The sequence below is a fragment of the Lampris incognitus genome, chromosome 7 (genome assembly GCF_029633865.1).
Source record: "Lampris incognitus isolate fLamInc1 chromosome 7, fLamInc1.hap2, whole genome shotgun sequence".
Classification (NCBI taxonomy): domain Eukaryota; kingdom Metazoa; phylum Chordata; class Actinopteri; order Lampriformes; family Lampridae; genus Lampris; species Lampris incognitus.
In genome coordinates, this window is record NC_079217.1 from 13,700,875 (window position 1) to 13,724,959 (window position 24,085).

The 24,085-nt window shown below is 44.1% G+C and overlaps 1 protein-coding gene across 5 annotated transcripts; it reads left to right on the top strand.

Moving 5' to 3' along the window:
* Positions 1-275: 275 nt before the first annotated feature.
* On the top strand, positions 276-18,995 carry spartb (spartin b). 5 transcript variants are annotated; one of them, XM_056283803.1, is made up of 10 exons: positions 276-433; positions 837-907; positions 1,022-1,839; positions 7,831-8,028; positions 13,485-13,550; positions 15,344-15,485; positions 15,658-15,852; positions 16,275-16,433; positions 16,535-16,625; positions 17,332-18,995. In XM_056283803.1, exons 3-10 carry the CDS (start codon positions 1,024-1,026, stop codon positions 17,534-17,536), a joined length of 1,872 nt encoding a protein of 623 aa, XP_056139778.1. In that variant the 5' UTR covers positions 276-433; positions 837-907; positions 1,022-1,023; the 3' UTR covers positions 17,537-18,995. The 5 variants fall into 5 exon arrangements, with proteins under 5 accessions (XP_056139778.1, XP_056139776.1, XP_056139780.1 ...); XM_056283801.1 differs by lacking the exon at positions 837-907; XM_056283805.1 differs by lacking the exons at positions 837-907; positions 17,332-18,995 and adding an exon at positions 16,808-17,323.
* Positions 18,996-24,085: the final 5,090 nt, after the last annotated feature.

Consider the following 24,085-nt stretch of genomic DNA (forward strand, 5'->3'; position numbering starts at 1 on the left):
TGATTTTTCCCTTTGACCAGTCCAATATTATAATCCTGCAAATCTTCAGTTAATTAGGGATATTCTCCCCCCCCCCCCTTCCCTGCCGCACTCCTGTTGGTTTTTAGGTTTGTTTCTGGTTTGCTTGTGTAATCTCTGCGCCCGGCGGGCGGCGGGCAGCGGGCGGCGGGAGGGGGAGAGTCGTTCACTCGTTACAGAGTATCTTTGCGTTACGCTACTTCCAATCACGTGACATGGACGGCCAATAGGGGGTGGTTTCCACGTGACCAAAGAAATTGGCCGTAAATACTTAAGGAGGCAGTTCTGGCTTGACGAAACTAAGGCTAGTTAGCTAACAAGCTAGTGATACGGTTTTAGTACATTTGTGAGGCCACGCAACCAGCTGGTCCGCCGTTCCCTCGTTCCTTGGAAGGCTGTCGTTCCCTTGGCTACGGTGAGTTGAAGCTGTGCCCCTTATTGTGGTTTGTTAACGTTAGCTGCTGCTGCTGCTGGTGGTGGTGGTGGTGGTGTTGCGGGAAGGCGTAGCAGCGGGAACCCAGTCGGCGCCGTTTAGCGCAGTATTGGACAGGTCGTACATTAGGTGCGCTCAGTTATTTGCTGTCAGACTAGATATGTGTGGTGTTATTTCTGCTTTTATTTGTTCACTGGGTCAGTTTAGACAGTAGGAGTTGGGCGATATCGCCAAGTTGTGCAGCTGAATAGCTGGACAGCGTGTGGGCTCAGCTGGACTTCGCTTCCTGAACTCTGTTTAGTTTTGACTATAACGCGTATCACCGTCATGCACGTGGTTAGCTAACGCGGAATTTAAACGCTTGAAAAAGTTTTTTTTTTTTTAGAAAGGCTGACCACACCGCTTTACGAAACGTATATTGTTGGGTGTCTGACTACCCCAGGCTCATCAGTGTCAGTGAGTTTATCCTTTTTATTACATCTGTAAATGTACCACACGTTACGGTTGTGAGATGGCGGTCCATCTATAGACGAAGCAATGTCGTGTAACTTGGACATTTTGTCTCTTCAGGAATGGAAAAAGCCAAACAAGATGCTTTCGACAGTGCAAGACTTCAAGTGATTAAAGATGGCTACGAGAGGGCATTTGAGTATATCAATAAAGGACTGTCAGAGGATGAGGCTGGACACAAGGAGCAGGCCCTTACCCTTTACAAGCAAGGGCGGCAGTACCTTCTCAGGGCCATCAGTGTGCCTTCAAGGGGAGGGGAGTGTGTTGGCAGCTCCTGGGAGTCAGCCAGACAGATGCAGCAGAAGATGCAGGAGACCCTTAACAATATTACCACTCGCCTGGCTATACTAGAGACCAGCTCAGACCTTGGTTCTGGACCTGCACTTGACCCTAGTGGAATATCTGGGGGTAGTGATGCGGCAACATCTTCAGACACCTTCTACCCCAAACTCGCCACCAAAGAGAAACCAGAGAGGTCAGCGCCACCAAAGCAGATCACTGCTGGACAACCAGCTGGAGCTGTAGGAGGCATGCCTCTTTCACCTACAAGACAGCCCGTGGTTCCAGTTGAACAGCCTCCTGCTTACACTCCTCAGGCAGCTGATGGCCACCTAAGTATCTCGTATGGGACCGATGTGGGGGAACTTTCTTTGGTTGGGGATGAGTTCTACAGCCACACGTCCAACTCTTCATCATCCCTTCAGAGCTTTGTAGAGGATGGAACGGAGCTGCTCTATATCCCGCGTGGGGTGCAGATATTCTTTGTCACACCTGAGGGTCAAGTGAGCGCTCCCTCTTACCCAGGTTACTTGCGACTAGTGAAATTTACCAATGAGCGATCAGAGAGCATGCCCAACCGACCACCAGCATTTTTGCAGGTAAGATAATAATGGCGATGTCTTTGAAATTGACACAAAAAAGACAGAAAGCACACTAAAACATCTTGTACTGTTCACATTATTTGCAGAGCTAGATAAGTCATCTTCATACACAAGTGTTGAAAGGACTGTTTGACGTATTTAGTTTTATTGGAATTTCATCATTGAGCTAAGACTTGCCATCAGTCTCTCTTGTGCCCTTTGACCCGATTTTGTAAGATGTTTACTTGGCTCATTAGTACCCTCACTCCACTGTTGAGTCATCGGTGGGTGGAGATAGGCCTAGTTGCTGATCTCTATCCCTGGCCCTGTACTCTGCATCATGTGAACGCAGACTCGGTGCTCTTAATCCATGGGGATTTTGTGTAATGATTTCACCCCTGTAAACTCCAATGGTCTGCTCCATGCCTATTCTGCAGGCGATGGTTATATTACATCATTCCCCAGAATAGGGAGTTGAATCCTTGATAAGGTTCCTGAACAGGTTGAGAAAGTTCAACTGATCAACTTTGTAACTCGTGTTTCGTATATGAAAATGCAATGCTTCTTATAAGAGCAAGTTAAATTGTGCATACAAAATAAAATTGTAGGAATGAAAATAAACAAAGGAAAGAAAGATAAAAGTAGCATATTAAAAAATGAAAAGCACAGACTAAAGCATAAGTAAAAGCATTGTTTGTAGAACATATGAACTGAAAACAGCTTCGCTGAGATTTTTTTCCTTGTTTCAGGAATATCTTTAGAGAAGGCAGTCACAATATCTGAGGGCCCTATTAGGGACAAACATTGGTAGCATGACTGATATAGCTGGGATAAAGTCAACTGACTGAAAAACAGTAAAAAGAACCTTCAAAATGTATTTTAAAGATGACTGATAACTAAGACTAACAGTTGTCCTATTGTCTTTTTTTAAGAAGGAATGATGGTGATGCATTATAGTGGACCAGTCTGCTGTTAATGAACACATACATTGTTTTCCCAGTATCAACGGGAGAGAGAACAACCTTACTTTTGCAATAATCTTCAGGTGGTACAAAATCAGTTTTAGAAACATTCTTTATGCGTGGTTCACTCCTTATGAGTTAAGGCCACATGCACTGCCGGATGACATGAGTCAAGGATGTTCTTATTCTTTCCAATCCACATGAGTGGAGTGAACGTCTACTTGGAGCTGCAAATTCTCTAACAGTGCTGTATTCCAAGGTGTTGGTAAATGCAACGTCCTATTTGATAGACGTTAGCTGGCACTTCTGATTTGTGCTACAGTTGGCGTTTGACTTGAGTAATTTGACTTGCTGTTTCTGTGGCAGTGTGTGTTAGCCTTTACTCAAAGTTAAGCTAAATGGAATGGTAACTGGACTGCATTTACATAGGGCTTTTTTCCAAAGCGTTTTGCAATTAATGCCTCACACACACTCATACACAGATGGTGGTGTCAACCATGCAAGGTAACAACCAGCTCGTTAAGGCTCATAACTAACTTTCTTTTTTTTTTCCTGTATGCTGTTTGTGTCTGTCACTCATTTCCCATTTGTTACTTAAAGTCATGGGTAGTAGCTCTATTTGCTATCCTATAATCAGGATTACTGTGAGAGCCAAAGCCTACTAACCCTTGTCTGCCTGTCCCATAAAGATGGAACCATTGACTCCTCCGATTTGAAAGTCTTAGTATAGAGTGATTTCAGGTGTTTTTTTTTCCTCTTTTTATTTATAATAAGCATATCAGAATCATCTTTACTGGCCAAGTATGTTTGCACAACCAAGGAATTTGACTCCAGTTTAGTGGCTCTCAATGTACTTGCACAGAGTAATAACACAGTAATCTTCAGGAATGAAGGAATCCGTATACAGGTGAAACCGTTTCTGTGAACTGTAAACGGGATACAAATAGTGCAAAGAATTTAAAGAGTGCAAGGAGCGCTGAGATATATTAAACGGTAAAAAAAACGTTACTTTTAGTAGTTGGATTTTTTTTTTTTTATGTACAGTATACAGCCTCATCAAATATACAGTAGTGAGTGAAATATATTGCACATTTGTATTTTAGACTAAAATAAATATATGATTTGTAGGTACATTGGGTATTATAGTGTCACAGAGTTATTGCACAGTGCCTCAGTGAGTTAACTGTTCATTAAATGTGATGGCAAGTGGGAATAAACCTTCCCTGTGTCTGGTGGTTTTGGTGTGCAGTGTTCTGTAGCACCTACCAGAGGGGAGAAGTTCGAACAGGTTTGAGTACAGGGTGTGAGGGGTGAGTCTGCAGTGATTTTTTTTTTTTTCCCTTGTCCGTTTTCTGACTCTGGAGGTGTACAGGTCCTGGAGGGTGGGCAGTTTGGCACCGATTATCCTTTCTGCAGACCTGACTGTCGGTTGTAGTTTGTTGCTGCCCTGTTAGGTGGGTTGATCAAACCAGACAGAGATGGAAGTGCAGAGAACAGACTCGATGACTGCAGTGTAAAACTGGAGCAGCAGGTTGTATGTCCTGAGCTGGCATAAGAAGTACATCCTCTGCTGGGCCTTTTTGATGACAGTGTTGATGGTGGACTCCCACTTCAGGTCCTGGGAGAATGTAGAAACCAGAAGGAATCCACAGCTGACAAAATGCTGTTGAGTATGGTGATTGGGGGGGGCTCCTCCTGAAGTCCACTGTCATCTCCACAGTTTTGAGCATGTTCAGCTCCAGCTTGTTGTGACCGCACCACAGTGCCAGCTGTTCGATGCCCCATCTGTATACAGACTCATCTCTGTCTCAGATGAGGCGGATGACTGTAGTGTCATTGGCAAAATTCAGGAGTTTAACAGACTGGTGTCCTGAGGTGCAGTTGTTGGTGTAGTGGCAAAACGACACAAAAAGTTATTTTTGTGTTAAAAAGAAAAGTGGGGGGAGCACACATCCCTGGGGGAGGGGGGGTGCCAGTACTGACTATCCAAGTGCTGGATGTGATTTTTTTTTTCCCAGCCTCACCTGCTGCTTCCTGCCTGTCAGAAAGTTTGTGATCCACTGACATGTGGAGGCAGGCACAGTGTGAGTTTGATGAGTAGGACTTCCGCGATGGTGGTGTTGAATGCCAAGCTGAAGTCCACAAACAGGATCCTTGCATACGTCCCTGAGGAATCGAGGTGTTGCAGGATGTAGTGCAGTCCAATGTTGACTGCATCATCCACTGACCTATTTACCAGGTAGGCAAACTGCAGGGGGCCTGTGATTTCATTCAGGTGGGTCAACACCAGTCTCTCGAAGGACTTCATGACCGCAGACATCAGGTCAATGGACCTGTAGTCGTTCAGTCCAGTAATGGAGGATTTCTTGGGGACCAAGATGATGGTGAAGTGTTTTCAAGCAGGAGGGGGCTTCACACAGATGCAGTGATCTGTGTGAAACTGGGAACCAGTTGGTCTGCGCAGACTTTCAGACAGGAGGGTGACATGCTGTCCGGGTCTGGTACCTCCCTGATCTTATGTCTCTGGAAGAGCTGACACACATCTTCTTTTACAGACTGTCAGTGCTGGTTTGGAGTCAGGGGGAAGAGGAGATGAGGGGTGATGGCAGGGGGTGCAGTTGGTTGTGTAATGTCTGAGTTGGAGCTGGTGAGGGGTGTGTAAGTGGGCTGATCAAACCTGCAGTAAAACACATTCAAGTTGTCAGCTGGTTGAAGGTTCTCTACAGTGTGTGTGTGTGTGTGTGGGGGGGGGGGTCCTGTAGTTGGTGATGTCCTGCAGGCCTCCCCACACAGGTGCAGGATCCTTAGCTAAAAACCTGTTTTTTAGCTTTTCAGTGTAGCCCTTTTGGCTGCTGTCCTTTGTCAGTGTGTTCCTGGCCTGATTGTACTGCGGTAGATCTCCTCCTTGGCCTGAATAAGCTGCCTGAGGTTTGCTGTGAATCGGGGGTTATTGTTATTGAAGGTGCAGAAAGTTTTGGTGGGCACACACGTCCTCACAGAAGCTGATGTAAGGTGTCAGTAAGTTCGTCCAGGTCTGTAGATGCAGCCTCAAAAACACTGCTGCAATCAGTGCAGTCAAGGCAGGCCTGAAGCTCCAGTTTTGACTCGTTGGTCCATCTCCTCACAGTTTTAACCACAGACTTTGCAGATTTTAGTTTCTGCCTGTAAGTTGGGATAAGATGAACTAGACAGTGATCAGAGTCCCAAAGCTGCACGACGGACAGAGCGCTACACTTCCTGTAATATTGTGTGGCAATGATCCAGTGTGTTTTTGTCCCTGGTGGGACACTTAACGTGCCGTCTGTATTTTGGCAGTTCGTGGTTGAGGTTTGATCTGTTAAAATCCCCAAGAATAATGAGAAGGGAGTCTGGATATCTGTGCTCCATGTTTATTATCTGGTGAGCCACACCTCACCAACACAGGCCTGAGGTGGGATATAGGCACCAACCAGAATAAAGGAGGAAAACGCCCACCGTTAATAAAATGGTTTACAGTCAATGAAAATGCTGTCTGAGGTCTGCACGATTTCTTCATCACTGACATCTCTACTCCAATCTTTGTTTATATGAAAGCTGATTCCACCTCCCTGTTTTTCCCATTAGCTCCGTTTCACAATCCGCTCTGAGAAGTTGGAAGTGCGGCAGATGGAGTGTGCTGTCCGATATATGCTCACCAATCTAGGTTTAAGTTGGGCACAGGACAGCAGATCTGAAAAAGTCCATGTTTGTTCGGTTGAGGAGCAGCAGTTCGTCCATCTTGTTGATCAGAGTGCGGACATTCGCCAGGTGGATTGACAGGAGCACAGTTCGAAATCCCCGCTGTCGCAGTTTAACGAGCGCTCCGGCTCGCTTTATCCGTCGTCAGCTCCGGCAAAGCCCATATAAACAGCTGCTGCTCTTCCAACTAAAAGTTGGTAAAACTTTCTGGTTCAATGAAAAACGACAAAAAAGTTTGACCAGTGGCTAGTCAGAGGTTTAAACGTTATTCCCTGCTGAATGTGATCAGAGAGTGAGAACTGGAATCTAAACAAACGAACAAAAACAGAAAAAGTACTAGAGGGCCCAGAAACAAGTCTGCTGTCTGTGGCGCCATCTTGGTGTAATTCCATAATATAGCCAGGCTTTTACCCTCAGTAAGTGTACAAGTCTTGGCCCTTTACGGGAATGTGACTAACTCAACCAAGTGTGAATGCAAAAAAGTGAAACAAGGCTCTGCAAGATGATCAATATGTCTTGATTATAGACTTGCACAATGACAGATTTGAGAAATGTGTTATTACTTTCACCACTTAAGATGTTTTCAGTGCTCTAACTAATGCCCTGTCAATTAAAAGGCCCATTTGCGGGACATATGGGATCACGAGTTTAAAGTTTGACCTCCACCAGGGAATTTCCCTTGCACCAAATGGACTCTGGCTTGCCTCCATTGTCCATGGGAGGCATAATGTTATTCCTATCTACAGTGCGAGTAGGGATCTTTAATCGGCATGCTTGTGGAATTCAGCAGGAAAAAAATGCAGTCTTGGGTTTTGGTTAGAAAAGGATTTCTCGTTGTAGATTACTATCCTGATTATAGCAGTAACCAAAACTTTGAATGCAAATGTCAGAATGATCTTTTGTTTAAGGTTGCCTTTTAATTGACCCTAGTAGATTTTACCAAGCTCTGTACCTTGCCCTCCAATCTTTTGTAATCAAGTGATCTCTTACCAAAAGTATCCATGGCAATAAAAGATAAGATTGTAGAGCTTTCCAAGCTCTCTGTACCTTGCTTTCCAATCTTTTGTTATCAAGTGATATCTTACCAAAAGTATCCATGGCAGTAAAAGATAGGATTACACAGATGGTTAAGTTAATGTTTTGTAAACTGTTCTTTGTCAAGGCATATATTTTTGAAAACGAAAAGGGAGAAAAAAAAGTAACAGCTCAGTTATATATTTTGCAATTGATTTACTTTTGATGGTCACCATATCATAAATTCTCCAACTGATTGTAATATTTCCCACTGTTATATTGTCATTGGTTTTCTTATGATTTCTTTTTACCACAGGTGTGTGACTGGTTGTATCCTCTCATGGCCAGAGACTCTCCTGTTTTGCTGTGTAACACTGGGGTGTTTATGTTCCCTGACATGATGGCTCTGGCTCCAGGCTCCTACGTTGGAGTAGTGCTGTCTTCTGAGCTGCCTGATGCAGACAGAGAGCTGTTCCAGGACCTTCTCTCCCAGATGACAGATCTCAGGTTTCAGGTTTGTCTGCTACAAAAATCAACAGTGTTAAGCCAGAGACATGTTTTGACATGGTAGGAACTACTAGTGTGGCTTACCGGAATGCCTGGCATAGAGTCAAATGTTACAGGTATGTACGACTTAAGGCATAAATTTAACACATGGAATCTATGCCAGGCATTCTTTTTAGTATTCAACCTCCTGCTGACTGACACATAATTTCCAAAAGGCTCAGAAGATTGGCCTTTTCAAATGGATTTCTGCTGATGGCCAAAATGAATTTACATTGTGATTACATTATATAATATACACTGAGCCAAAACATTGTGACCACTCACAGGTGAACTGAATAACATTGATCATATCCGAATAAGGGCATATGTCAAGGTTTGGGTAGATCAGATGGTAAGCGTACAATCATTTCTCAAAGTCAACGTGTTGGATACAGGAGAAATGGGCAGGAGTAAAGACCTGAGTGACTTTGACAAGGGCCAAATTGTTATGGCCAGATGACTAGATCAGAGCATCTCTGAAACAAGGCTTGTGGGGGTGCTCCCAGTCAGCAGTGGTGAGTACCTACTGACAGTGGTCCAAGGACGGACAAGCCAGAAACCAACGACAGGGTGTTGGGCAGCCAAGGCTCATCGATGCGTGAGGGCAACGAAGGCTATCCTGTCAGGTTTAAACCAACAGAATGTCTACTGTGGCACAAGTCACAGAAAAGTTTAATGATGGTTGCAGGAGTTATGTGTCGGAACACACAGTGCATCTCACCCTGCTGCGTATGGGGCTGCGTAGCCGCAGACCAGACAGAGTGCCCATGATGACCCCTGTCCAACATCGAAAGTTCCTACAATGAGCACATGAGTATCGGAACTGAACTTTGGAGCAGTGAAAGAAGGTCGCCTGATCTGATGAATCCTGTTTTCTTTTCGATCACATGGATGTTCATGTATGTGTGCGCTGTTTAGCTGGAGGAAGGGATGGCACCAAGATACACTGTGAGAAGATGACAAGCCGGTGTAGCGCAATGTTCTGCTGGGAAACCCTGGGTCCGGCCATTCTTGTGGATATCAATTTGACATGTGCCACCTACCTAAACATCATTGCAGACCAGGTACACCCTTTCATGGCAATGGTATTCCCTGATGGCAATGGCCTCTTTCAGCAGGATAATGCGCCCTGCCACACTGCAACTGGAAACTGATTCCAAAGAAGAGCAAACTGGACAGGGTCGCTGTGGCTTGTTAGCGCCAGCGAAGAGGTTACACCTGAGGCGAGTTGGTGTGATTGTGGAGCCTTTATCCTCCCTGCTGGTCGCTGAGCCACACCGCCACTGCCACACCGGGCGGAGACAAATGTACCAGATGACTGAGACAGATGAGAAAGACTGCAGGCTGGTGTGGACAGATGGAGATCTTGAGTGCACCAACGTTGCAGGGGATTGCTGGCCATGGACACGGGATCGAGGGAGATGCCGTGTGTGCCACAGACAGCAGAGCATGCCGGGCAGGGCCGCTGCTGATTCGCTGTCACCGCGAGGAAGCAGAGTCGGCGAAGGGAGGGAAGGGGCGTGAGGTGCACTGAGGAGACACTGGGAAAGCTGTCCATGCTGGCCAGATCTGTGGCTGGCTCTGTCTGCTCTTCACATCTGTATGTATGTGTCGTAATAAACATATCTTTGACTGACAATATTTGCCTCCAGGCCCGTAGCCAGGGGGGGTTCAGATGGTTCGAACGAACCTCCCCACACAGCAAAAGGTCCACAATTTCAGGTGTTTTTTTTTCCCCCAGGTTTATTTTTTTAAGTCAGTTTTTTAAACTGTGTCCCCCTTTTTAAATAACGATGTGCAATTCTAAACTAATCTTAAAAAAAAAAATCTAAACAAAGCTGAAGCCCTAATGTTGTTAGAGCATAGTTTCTTTCGAGTGGACTAGCCCCACTTCCTTCCTCAATCAAACGGAGCGTCGAGTCACGCATAGCTTTACTGTAACCGAGCCAGCTAGCAGCTAGTAATGGCTAAAGTAAACCATCCTGAAATCAATCTCAAAATGGGTTGAAAGAAGCAAGATGCTCAAAAGAGAAAGCAAGCTGCAGCCTCACATTCTCAAAACATTGGACAGATGTTCAGAAAAAAAAGCCAAACAGGGTAAGTTTGCTAACTAGCTAGCTAGTTGGGATAGCTCAGCTATGCTGGCGTTACCTAGCTAGCTATGAATGTTAGCTGTGAACATATTTTGGAGGGATGATTTTTGGTTACCTGTGTGGCAAACGTAAATCAGTTTAGGCTGATTTTTTTTTTTTTTGTAAATCAGTTTAGATCGCTAACGTTTCAGCATAAGTAAATGGGGGCTTTACATTGCAAAAATTAGCATGGCGGCTAAGCGGAGATTTCTGACTGAGTTGATGAAATCAATCAATTCATTTATGACACTGTGGCGGGACATAGTTAGCTACCTTATGTAGCAAGCTAAGAGATATTGGCCCCAGATCAGTTTATGAAAAAGTACAGGATAGCTTCAAGTTCTTCCATTGTGCTGTGTTGCTGTCTCGTGGTGGGTTAGGTGATAGGTGACACAAATGCGTGCCGTCCTATGCTGTACTGTACCATACTGTACAGTGGAGAAACGGCATAATATACAAAGCGTATTTCAGTGAATGAAACAGTTGAGTGTACTGCTGGTAGGATATCTCTCGTCAGTACAATCAAGTTTTCGGCTGTCAATCCCAGGGATAAATTAGACTTTTTTTTTTGTGCATGATTTTGTTGACTGTAAAATTAGCATGCACTAATGGTGAGGGATAGCTGTGTATACCGCCACTACACCACTGACTAAGATCTATCTATATGTTTACAGATAGGGAAGCAGGTCAGGGTGATCCACAAGAACCAGGGAAGGTCAGGATGATGCAGAACCCCTCAGGGAGGGTCAGGGGGATGCAGAACCCCTCAGGGAAGGTCAAGGGGATGCAGAACCCCTCAAGGAATATCAGGGTGATTCCCCAACCCCAGGAGGGTCCACAACACCTTGGGGCACGTCAGGATGATGAGATGTTCAGTGACCTAGACTTTTTCATTCAGGCCACAAAACCAGCAGAAGAAATCTTGGAGAGTGTGCTTAGGATGTCTGAGGACCAGAAATACCATTTACTCTGGAACCATGACAGGCCATCAAATCACTTCATTTTCGCAACACAATTCCTTGGTGGCTGCAACAGGGCATTCAAGCTCAGGTGGTTGGAGGAATATGGCTGGTGGTTGGTGTACAGTTCTAAGCTTGATGGTGCCTTCTGTGTCTACTGTGCCCTGTTTGTGAATTCCAAGGAGAGGAAGCAGATGGGATTGATGGTCAATGCTCCATTCACACAATGGCATAAGAAAACATTAGTAATTGGCAACCATTCAACAAGACCATCCCACTTAGCTGCACAAGCAGTTCACCTTTGCCAAGATGACTTGCCTTCACCAGAACTGATTGACCAGGAACTGAAAAGCTGGAAACTGAAGTGGTAAAACAAGTCATCAGAACAAAGGCCAACTTCATTTGCTGATGCAATCAAAGAATGTGATGCGCTGATCTACCCAAACATCTTCAATCTTCTCAAAATAGCTTGTACTCTGCCAGTCACCTCCTATGAGTGTGAACGGTCAGCCAGCACTCTCTGGAAACTGAACACATTCATGCGTAGCAGCATGACAAACAACCGCTTGTCATTACATTACATTGCAGTCATTTAGCCGACGCTTTTATCCAAAGCAACTTAAAATAAGTGCATTTAACGTAGGAAATCAGGAGAACTACTAGTCATAAGTGCATCTTCTCTCTAAACAAGCATCTAAGAGTAAAACCAGTGCTAAAGTAAAAGCGCAGGAAAGAGATTTTTTGTTTTAAATGAGTGAATGCAATAAGTGTTAAGAACAAGTAACAGGGTAGTAGTTCTTGAAGAGGTGAGTTTTCAACCTGCGCCGAAAGATGGGCAGCGACTCCGCTGTCCTGACGTCAGTGGGGAGTTCATTTCACCACTGTGGGGCCAGGACAGAAAAGAGCCATGACCAGGTCGATCGGCAGCAGGGGCGTCTGAGCGACGGGGCAATCCGGCGTCCCGAGGTAGCAGAGCAAAGTGGTCGGGCGGGGGTGTAGGGCGTGACCGCGGCCTGGAGATAGGAGGGAGCTGTTCCTTTCACTGCCCTGTAGGCTAGCACCAGAGTCTTAAACTGGATGTGAGCAGCTACTGGGAGCCAGTGTAGGGACATGAGAAGGGGAGTTGTGTGGGAGAACTTAGGGCGGTTGAACACCAGACGAACTGCAGCTTTCTGAACAAGGTCCACAGGTCTGATGGCCAACGCTGGGGCGCCAGCAAGGAGGGCGTTGCTGTAGTCCAGCCGGGAGATGACCAGAGCCTGGATGAGCACCTGTGCTGTCTCGTCGGTGAGGAATGGACAAATCCTGATGATGTAATAGAGGAGAAATTTGCAGGAGTGAGCAACCGATGCAATGTTTGCAGCAAACGACAGTTAGTCGTCCAGGATCACACCCAGATTCCTCGCAGTCCGAGTTGGCATCACCACGGTGTTGTCAATGGTGATGGCCAGGTCTCGATAGGGGCTTGTCATCCCTGGCCCTCATCCACACACACTATGATATGGCAGTGGACCTGGATGAAGCTGTCAACACATTCTCCAAACTGCACCCAAGGAAGTTAGCACTGACCAGTGTTCTCATTCCATAAGTGTCAAGACAAAGATATGGACAGCAACAAGAGAGGCATTGACGTAGAGCAGAAGAGAGACAAGTGGGGATGATGAGAGGAGATGAGAGACCTCAACAGAATACAAGGAGAGGAGGAGCAAAATAGAGGGAGGACAGAGACGGACAACTACATGGACAGCAAAAAGACAGGAGAGGCAATGACAGAGATCACAAAAAAGCTAGAAGAGAGAGAGAGAGAGACTGTCCAGAAGAGTTAGACAGCAACATGAGAGGAGAGGAAGAAGGACATTAACATTAACAGGCATGGAACATGAGAAGAGTGACACGAGGAGAGGAGAGTGACAGCAACAGAGAATACAAGGAGAGGAGGAGCAAAATAGAGGGAGGAGAGAGACAGACAAATGGATGCACAGCAAAAAGAGAGGAGAGGTATTGACACAGATGACAAAAAAACTAGAGGAGAGGAGAGACATACTGTCCAGAAGAGACAGACAGCAACATGAGAGGAGAGGAGGAAAGATACTAACAGACATGGAATAGGAGAGGAGAGACACTAGGAGAGGAGAGAGACAGCAACAGAGAAAGTGAATAGAGAGGGAAGAGACAGACTTGACATGCAGCAGAAGAGAGGAGTGGAGAGAGAGTCAAGAGATTTGTAAGATGTATTTATTTAAGGGACAGTGCATATTAATGAACATTTATAATCAAATATAACATGCCAGATTTAGCCACCAGGCTCACTTTCATCTGTTGTCCATTGGCAGGTTGATGTCACAGAAAGAGAATGTGAGAAGAGAGGAAAGGGAGACCTGACCATTACAGAGACAATAGTAGGCTGAGTAGTTGGACTGGTGTGTGTGTGTATGTGTGTGTGTGTGTATGTATCTGATTTTGGTAAGCAATGAATTTGAGTTGTTAAATATGTCAATATTTGGAGCTGTTGAGTGGAGCGGGTCATTTGGCAATAGCCTGCATTATATTCCATCATATTTAGAATTAACACCCTTAATGCCTGCATTTTGTGTTTTCCTTTACATATAAAGGCATTTCCACCATAAATTGATGCAGAAAAGGCACAAATTGATGCAGAAAAATTCACCAGAACCCCCTACTTAATGTGTCCCCCTAATTTAAAAAATCAAAAGGTCAGTTTTTTCAGAAAAAAACCCACCCCTTCCACCAGGCTGGCAACGGGCCTGGCCTCTGTCTAAACCCCCTCGTGGCAACAGTCACGTACAAGTGGACGTATCAGAATGGTAATGTATTTTTGTTTGCCGGCATGTGAGCCCAATGTCCATAAATAAATTCCAACCATTTCAGCCGTCTTGTGGGATTTCTGGGGAAGCTCCAGGGTCCTGTTTACATCCAAAAACCGCATACTCTACTATGTTTGCTGTAAAAACCTTCACTATGCTAATGCAAACCCACTCTCTGTACTGACAAGTCCGCTCTGCGCAGGAGGTTTCAGGTTTCTTTGCCTGCCCCACATTTGCATATTAGACAGCGATTGGCTTTCGGATTTGTGACGTACCAAATCTAGCTTGCCTGGGATACGTTTGGGTCTCAGATTTTAGGAAATTGCAGATATCTTCCCCTTTCACACACACCCCCCCCTACAGTAGAGGAATGTGAAAACACCAAGTGACAAACTTTTCACAGATGCAAGTCAGTATAGTCAAGGTCAGACATTTTAGGGGACACAAACATAAGAGACGCATTTTTGAGTGGAGGGGTACCTTTAAGTAAATTTCAAACTATTTGCATGGGTAATATTTACCACCCCAAAAATCATTTTTTTTACACTGAAGGCTGAAGATGCCTATTAATCAGTTTAAGTGGTCCAAATGATGTGATGACAAATATTCCTAATTATTATCTGTTAATGTAGGCTACAGTGGTTGTAAGTGCTGTGCCTCTAAATAAAAGCTATTTGCTTTTTAGGTTACCCTTGTGAACTCCCACAAAGAAGGTGAATTTAGACCTTTATAGTGTTCTGATATGGCTTGATTGAGTCTTGCACACTCCTCTAAAGAACCCCTACCTCAGCATCTTAGGGATTTGAAATGGCAGGTGAGCAGAATTAATTAGCCCTAATGCTCTTATCTTTGACGATGCTTGGAGCTCAACCCCAGAGGTTCAAATGAAAGACGAATGCCAGTTCCAGTTGAGTTGGAGGTAGAGACACTGATTGAGCACAATATCGAGCACAGTCCTCTCTGATATAGATAGTCATATGGCCAGGCAGGTCACCTTCTCATGGACGGCCTTCTGATTTCCTTTAAACAAGTAGGCACTCTTGTTTTTCTTTCATATGTAGACTCAAAAGATTTTTTTTGTAATAAGACGGGGATTAGTAAGGGTTTGTAGTGTGAGAAACTGTCCGGATGTTTAGAGAAATTTTCAAATACCTAAGGCATTTCAATATTGAAAAATAAGAGCATTGTAATTAGCTGGACAAAATGTGTGGAGGCATTGTGAGAACAGGAGGTTACTTGGGGGCATGCATCAGAATGGAGGCTCTGTGTAGATTGTCTAATGTAGCCGACCAGCTCTACACAGACTGCCATTTGTGGCTGACAAACAAACAACTTGCAATAGCTAACCAATGTGTCTGTATGGTCAGGCCCCTGATGAAGCAGCAGACACCATTAATCTCGGTCAGAAGGTGCCCATTGCTCCGCCTGAAGAGGCTGCTCAAGATGTAGCCGAGGAGGATAAACCCCTACCTGAGTGGAGTGAAAAGGTGGCTAATGGCATCCTCACAGGTGAGACCACATCAATGAAATCACGATGCTCTAGTTTGGGTGTGTGGTGTTGGTGAATTAGGAGTTATACCTCAGAAAATGAGTTCTTCCTCCCAGTGTTTGAATTAACCAAGCTTAAGAGTGCTGTAACAGTTTTTGTGACACCAGTCTTTTGTAATTCTGTTGTCATTAGGTGCGTCCTGGCTAAGCTGGGGCCTTGTGAAAGGAGCCGAGTTCACAGGAAAGGCCATTCACAAGGGGGCATCAAAGCTCCGGGAGCACATCACCCCGGAGGACAAACCCACCCAAGTCAGCCCCACCGTCACCAAAGGTCTTCATGTTGCAAAGCAAGCCACTGGAGGAGCAGTCAAAGTCAGCCAGTTTCTAGGTAAGGGAGTTCTCCACAATCAGGATCCAGAAAGCTTTGTGGACCTTCTTGGATCATAGCCTTTACTGTCACTAATGGAACATATGCATTTCTTACTGGTTGTGTGTTTGATGTAATGTATCAGAAACAACACATAATTTTGTGATTCTTGGGATTTTCTAATGCTGATTGTCTGCTCCACTGTGTAAAGCGTCCTTGGGTCCCTTGAAAGGCGCTATATAAGTTTAAGTTGTTGTTGATGTTGTCTGATTGCTGTGATGTACCCTGGGCCAATATTCCAGGATTTTGATGCACAGCCCCTTTCAGAACAAAGACGGTCCTTGTAAAAACCTGGGATTTCAGTTTGGTCTGAAAGGCATATTTGTGACCTTTTACGTCAAATGGTAACAAATCTGTCATTGATTGGAGGTTTGTGGTTTCAGTGGATGGGGTGTGTACTGTTGCTGGCTGCGTGGGACGTGAACTAGCCCCTCATGTGAAAAAACATGGCGGCAAGCTGATCCCAGAATCTCTAAAGAAAGACAAAGATGGGCGCTCCAACATAGATGGAGCCATGGTTGTGGCTGCCAGTGGAGTTCAAGGTACAGCTAATTTAAAAGTGTCTGGCCCAGAAGCAGAACATTACACACATGCTTTTAAAGGCTTGAGCGTTGCATGTCGTCTTGGTTTATTTTACACACAGGATTTGCAACCATGTGGACTGGCTTGGAAGTAGCTGCAAAGAACATCACTTCCAGCGTAGCGTCAGAGACGGTCACAACTGTAAAGCATAAGTAAGCTTTTTGTTTCTCTTACATGCAGCTTTTGAATTTGTAAATGTGCCACTTGCTTAGCTGTACACATTTGTTAATTTTTGCACAGCACTGCTTGCCAGACAGATTTTTGTGTCTTTCAAATGAGTGCCTGCATTTTATAAACATGCAGTTCCAATTTCCTCTTTCACTTACTTTTGCAGATATAGAGGTCTACAAAACATCTTAGACCCACCTAATGACAAGTCATGTATTTCATAATTTAACACAATTTATACTTTTACACTAATTTATGGCAAGCATGATCTTCTCTTTGGATGATTTGGCTTCTTCGTGAATAACATGGGTCTTGTTGTATAAAGCAATGTAGAAAATCTCTGCTAGGTCGCCACTCCTCTTTCAGGTGTTAATGCTGACAGTATTACTCTCACTAATGTTTCTCAATGCTTCTAAAGAAAATTCCACTTTAACCAATGTTGTTGTCCTTGTCTGACCTCAAAGCTTTCCTGTTATGAAGAGTTGCAACATTGCATAAGTACTCAAGTATTCATTAATGACAAATCCCCTTCTGACAGGAAATGTTTCAGCTTGGATTTCTACACTGCATGGTTTTAATCCTCGTGGGGAAATTTGTATATAACTTGGCATCTGATCATTGCTCTTCTTGCACAATCTGCCCATTTTTCTCTCTTTCCCTCTCACCCAATCTTGCTTAATTGTGATTAAGATATGGGTCAGCAGCAGGCCAAGCCACAGACCATGCTGTCAACTCTGCCATTAATGTGGGGCTCACCGCCTTCAATATTGACAACCTGGGGGTCAAAGCCATGGTGAAAAAAACTGGCAAGCAGACAGCAGAGGCCATTCTGGAGGACTACAAGCTTCAGGACAAGCAGGAGCAGGAGAAGCAAGTAGAGAAACGGAACCAGTAGCCTGCCCCCTACCCCTTTCTCTCTCTTGGCAGCGCCTTAAAACATTTTTGTATAATTATATAAAATAGATCTATATTTAATATGCTTTATTTATGATACGTTTTGTATTAACGTTGCATTTGACCACTAATAGTTGCATAACTTTTGGTCCAATACAGCTTTAGCACTTTATTCTTTATCATATAGTATATGAGACACAGATTATGAAAGAACTGAAGTGTACCCATATGCAAGTCACAAATGTTAACTTTATGTATTGATACTCTATACAGTAAGTGTGCTTATTGGTTGTTCAATCTATGATTCTGTGTCAGCCGTTTTCATTAAGCATCACAGATTTTAATTTCCCCAATAATACTGATGATAAGGAAAAAGTAAATGGTTGTGACTTGACCTACTGAAACTATTTACACTGAAATGGTTGGATATACTGTAGCTAGGATAAGTGCAATTTATGTGGATTGAATTTTTTGGGGGGGGGGGGTGTCTATCAATATCGACACAATTCTTTCAGACAAAACATAACCTTTTATTTTTCAAAAAATCAATGCTGCTCACCGTGCCTGCAACTGTTAATATGCAAAAGTGGAATGTTTTGTAAAACTTAAGTTGGGAAACTTCTTTTTTTTTTTTATGTTCATTGGGAAAAGGCGCCACTGATGGTTAAAAGGTGTACTGCTGACACCTCTAATCAATACAGTCTCCTGGGGAAAAAAAAGTTTCTCCACACCATTTCTGAAGAATTAAAAAAAAAAAGTTATATAATTTTTATATATTCCTACCAGAAAAATCAATGTTCTCTTGGCACTTTCATTATCCATTATTGGTCATTTTGGAAGATGGAGCATTCATTTAAGACGTGTTTTACCTTATGCTTTGCCCATGGTTTTAACCTCCGATAAGAGAAATAATTTATTGTCTACTATGAATTTAAGGAAATTAAATGTGGTACAAATTGTTTCCAACCCAGATGATGCTTCTCAAGCCTTAAGCAGTTTGGATTCCCATGTATTTTTTAGAAGTGTTGACATTTACTTCAGCTAACTGCTCCAATGACTTCAAATTAAAACATTCCAATAAATGTAATAGAAATGTTTTAAACATTCAGACGAATGTTCAAGAAGTTATTTAAAGTGGTGGTTGGCCATCATAAACCACAAGGAGCAAACTGGTTGTCTGTAGGTGTGCTCATCAGTAAAATATTTTACAATCAACCGGTCTATTGAGAAGTCAATGAAAATGTGTTGGCTCAACGACACCACCTACTGACAGTTGTGTATTCTACATCAACAGGCCCAGACAAAGTATTCATTCACGTAAAGGTTCTTGAATGTTGAAGGTTAATTCTGTGAAAACTGGATATTTTCTGTAAATTGTTTTAGATGTCTAATTTGACTGGTCTCAATTAATGTATGAGTGTGCAGATAACACATTTTTGTTCCATAATAAAAGTGTTGAAATGACACAATATTTCACAATTGTATTTAATTAAACTTTGAAAGGAGGATAAATGCATTTACACATTGATCAATGTTCAGAGGCCTTCCAAGAGACGGATTTATTTTACTTGCGTCTTTTGAGTTCCTCTAAAATCAGATCAACTTAAGTAATTTGAAATGATGAAAAGTCTTTCAGCAACCACATCTTAAACAATCCTCCTGCCATGTGGTCTTCTCCACGAGTCCACGAGTTCCTCAGTCTCCATGTTTAGTCTTATATAAAAGAACAGAAGTGGCATTTTGACCAAATAAAACTTGAAGTCAACTCTTTGGATTATTTCTAAATGTAGACCAGTAGGGAATAAATGAAAGAAGAAGAAAAAAGACCAAATTTACCTTATCAAGCTTCGAATGATGATACTGACCTGTAGTACCACATCTCCATCACATTATTTGGCAACAAATGTTGCGTACATGAGATTTTCATTTCATCACACTCCTTTGGTAAATAAGGCATACTGTAGGAAAAGTCAACTTAAAAACAATGTATGCCAACAAAGCAGAGGAAGGGTTATTAAAATCAATACAAATAAAAGCATAGAGGTAGGCTAGCAAGGAACTGAGCTGGCTAATTCGTTAGCCATTACCAGGAAGCTTCAGGCACAGCCTAGCCCATTACTTAGAAGACACAGATTGGTACATTATACTATTGCCTGAAATTGCAAAATCAATACGGCTCCACTTTAATAAATGTGTGTTAATGGGTGTTGATAAAGAAAGTAGACATCTCTATGCTCAACTCAGATCACGTATGAATATCAAAACAAGTCACTCTGCATTCATAATGATATTGTGCCAGAGTCCATACATTTTGTAATCAAAGCTGTTAAAACTACAGTATACTTAGAAAATTATGTGCAAACTAGATGGACTCTACAAATGAGAAAAAACATCTTGAAGATCAGACAAGTTATCATGAGAATCCAAAAGAATATCAACCCAAGAGGGGCAAAACGTCCTGTAGACTGTCAGTCAAAGGGCTAATACATAAATTATTACCCATAAAGGACTCGAGTTACATGGGTATGTTGAAAAGGGGTAAGCTGACTCCACACGTGCAATATTTGAATTTACTGGAGCACACTCCAACATCAGAGATGTAACAAGAGGTTGGTTGGCCTAACAGATCTGCTGAAATACTTTTGCTTGGGGTGAATGAATCTGGCTTTCGTCTACTTGGCGTGTAATTACATTCATTGCAGCAGTCAGATCTAATGAACTATAGACCTGGCCAAAAATCACAGGTGAAGGAGCAACAGGGCATGCAATATCAGGAGAAGCCTTCTGTAGCTCTGGTGTCATGACATGGTCCAAGGATGGATCCAGTCCCGTCTCTGGGAATAACGTTTGGCTGAGCATTGCTGACGTGAGAAGGTTGGGGCTCTGAACTGTGGAGACTGATGGGCTCATCCTGGGATTTCCCACTAATTCAATTGTGACAGCTTGGAATTGATCCTGGTGCAGCAGCAGCTTTTGGGCCCTGGGAACAGCTGATGTGTTCATTGTTGCTGGTGGGCCTCGGACAGCGGTGAGATCTACAAACAAATGGGGGAATAAGTATCCATCAGATCCTTTACTTAAGTAAAAGTAATACCGCACTAAAAAATACTCCACTACAAATAAAATCCCTGCTTTTTTTCTTTCCCTCTCTTTTTCTCCCCAGGTGTACTTGGCCAATTACCCTATTTTCCGAGCCATCCTGGTTGTTCCTCCACTCCATCTGCCGACCCGGTAAGGGATGCAGTCTACCAAATGCCTCCTCCGATACATGTGGAGTCGCCAGCCGCTTCTTTTCACCTGACAGTGAGGAGTTTCACCAGGGAGACGTAGTGCCTGGGAGGATCACGCTATTCCCTCCAGCCCCCCCCCCCCCCGAACAGGCGCCCCGACTGGCCAGAGGAGGCGCTAGTGCAGCAACCAGGAAACATACCCACATCCGGCTTCCCACCCGCAGACACTGCCAATTGTGTATCTAGGGATGCCTGACCAAGCCGGAGGTAACATGGGGATTCGAACCAGCGATCCCCGTGTTGGTAGGCAACAGAGGAGATCACTACGCTACCCAGATACTCCACGTTCAAAATCTTAAGGAAAAGTATGAAAGTATCAGCAAAATGTGAAAAGTAAAAGTACTCCTTCTGCAGAAAACTGGTCCCTCTCCCTGCCTGTATTATTATTATTATTATATATCAGCGGTGGCTAATCATGTGCCATGGAGAGCCACGTGTATGCAGGTTTTCATTCCAGCCGGACTCCACACCAGTGATTTCACTGATTAGCAACCCTTCAGCCAAAGAGGAAGACTGTATCAGTGAAATCACCTGGTGTGGAGTCGGGTTGGTATGAAAACCTGCATACACATGGCTCTCCATGGCTCATGGTTAGCCACCTGTTATATATGATGGTTTTGGATTAATATTACTGCTGCATTAATATGTTGCATTTTACTGCTGTAGATGTTTAAGGTTGGTCCAGATGACATACCGGTGGAGGCATGGAGGTGTTTAGGAGAGATGGCAGTGGAGTTTTTAACTAGTTTGTTTAACACAATCTTGGAAAGGGAGAGGAAGCCTGAGGAGTGGAGAAGAAGTAGACTGGTACCGATTTTCAAGAATAAGGGCGATGTGCAGAACTGTGACAACTGCAGAGGTATAAAGTTGATCAGCCACAGCATGAAGATTTGGGAAAGAGTAGTGGAAGCTAGGTTAAGAGGAGAGGCACTACAGATGTGATGTTTGCTTTGAGAATGTTGATTGGGAAGTATAGAGAAGGCCAGAAGGAGGTACATTGTGTCTTTGTGGATTTAGAGAAAGCATATGACAGGGTGCCGAGAGAGGAGGTGTGGTATTGTATGAGGAAGTCCGGCGTTGCAGAGAAGTATGTAGGAGTGGTGCAAGATACATAAGAGGGAAGTGTGACAGCGGTGAGGTGTGCGGTTAGAATGACAGATGGGTTCAAGGTGGTTAGGTGAAGGTGGGATTACATCAAGGATCGGCTTAGCCTTTTCTTCTTTGCAATGGTGATGGACAGGGTGATGGACGAGATCAGGCACTGTAATGTTTGCAGATGGCATTGTGATCTGTGGTGAGAGTACGGTACAGGTTGAGGAGAGCCTGGAGAGGTGGAGGTATGCACTGGAAAGAAGAGGAATGAAAGTCAGTAGGAGCGAGACAGAATACATATGCATGAATGAGAGGGAGGACAGTGGAATGGTGAGGATGCAAGGAATAGAGGTGACGAAGATGTTTGGGTTTAAATACTTGGGGTCAACTGTCCAAAGTAACGGGGAGTGCAGAAGAGAGGTGAAGAAGAGAGTGCAGGCAGGGTGGAGTGGGTGGAGAAGAGTGTCAGGAGTGCTTTGCGACAGAAGGGTACCAGCAAGAGTTAAAGGGAAGGTTTACAAGATGGTAGTGAGACCAGCTATGTTATATGGTTTGGAGATGGTTTGGACATGTGTTGAGGAGAGATGCTGGGTATATTGGGAGAAGGATGCTGAATATGGAGCTGCCAGGGAACAGGAAAAGAGGATGGCTAAAGAGGAGGTTTATGGATGTAGACAATGTGGGGGAAGAGTCTTTTTCAGGTGTCTCGTATACTTAACAGTTAGCTCAAGTGTTTTTGCTGTGTCCAACTGACCAGTGACAAAAGGCAGCAGATCACATAAGCGTCGACAAGATGCTTCATTGTTAAACCTGGGAAAGTAAAAACAAAACAAGCTGCAAGTTAAAAGAGATGCAAGTGGTTCAGCATGTTAAAACCTGAGGACATCTGCATATGCAGCCACAAAATCAACAACAAAGCTGAGGCCACTGTTGGTGGAGTGTGACACATCACCAAATCATTGTTTAGCGTGTCCCCAACTTGATAGCTAGGTGAATGGATGAGTTTGAACACTGATCCCAACCTCCGCCTCTGCTCCTTGTGAGAATGAAGAGCAGCTTGGAGCTCGCTCTCCGTTTCAACAGGGCCATAAAGATGGACCGAGTGAACCTACTAATAGTATATACATATACTAGTAGTAGGTTCACTCGGTCCATCTTTATGCTCTTGATCAGACTTAGAGAAACATACCATATACTCCACACTGCAATCCATCTAAATTCAGACAGTTAATTTCCAGATTTTGGGTGAAACAATACATACATATATATAACTTTGCTGAAAAAAACATTCAACGGTAGGGAAAGTGCTCAACAAATAAGGAGCAAAATAATCCAGTGAGTCAAGTAAATCCTTTATGAGACAGTATAAGCCTGTTTCATGCCATAAGCAATCATCAGTTGATTGATTGACAGCCGATTATTGCTTATGGCATGAAACAGGCTTGTACTGTCTCAAAGAATTTACTTGACTCACTGGCTTATATATATATATATATATATATATATATATATATATATATATATATATATATATATATATATATATATATATATCTGTGTGTGTGTGTGTGTGTGTGTGTGTGTGTGTGTGTGTGTTTTTCTCCCCTCCGAGAATCACCACCTTAATGTGATGGAGGGGTTTGGGTGTCAGGGGCAATGGCTCCTGGGATCTCCCAAGGCAAATTGGTCTGGGGGAGGGGGGGGGCAAATTGGTCCGGGGGGAGGGGGGGGGGCAGACTAAGAACTATTCCCAAGAAACCCAGTGAAAAAACACCAGCAGAGCTACAGCACCTCACCCGCAAAAGGGAAACCGAGGCCCCCTCCTGGAGTCAGACCTGGGAAGGGAGCCTGCTGGTGAGAGTCTGGTGGCCTGGCCTTGGCCCATGGGGCCCGGTCGGGCCCAGCCCAAAAAAACAACATGGTGCCACCACCCCGTGGACCCACCACACGTGGGGATGAGCATTGGGGTAGGGTGCAATGCAGACCGGGCGGCAGGCAAAGGCGGGCAGCGGGGCATGCCAACTTCCAGCATCGCATATTGGTCCTCGGGACGTGGCATGTCACCTCTCAGGTAGGGAAGGATCCTGAAATGGTGCGGGAGGTGGAGCGGTACCAACTAGACATAGTTCGGCTCACCTCCACACATAGCATGGGCTCTGGTACCAAAT

Excerpts from the sequence above, each read along its gene's own strand:
- spartb (XM_056283803.1), top strand. The coding sequence starts at position 1,024 with ATGGAAAAAGCCAAACAAGATGCTTTCGACAGTGCAAGACTTCAAGTG. Across the intron at positions 1,840-7,830 it reads GACCACCAGCATTTTTGCAG|GTGTGTGACTGGTTGTATCC; the intron begins GTAAGATAATAA and ends TTTTTACCACAG. Across the intron at positions 15,853-16,274 it reads CAAAGTCAGCCAGTTTCTAG|TGGATGGGGTGTGTACTGTT; the intron begins GTAAGGGAGTTC and ends TTGTGGTTTCAG.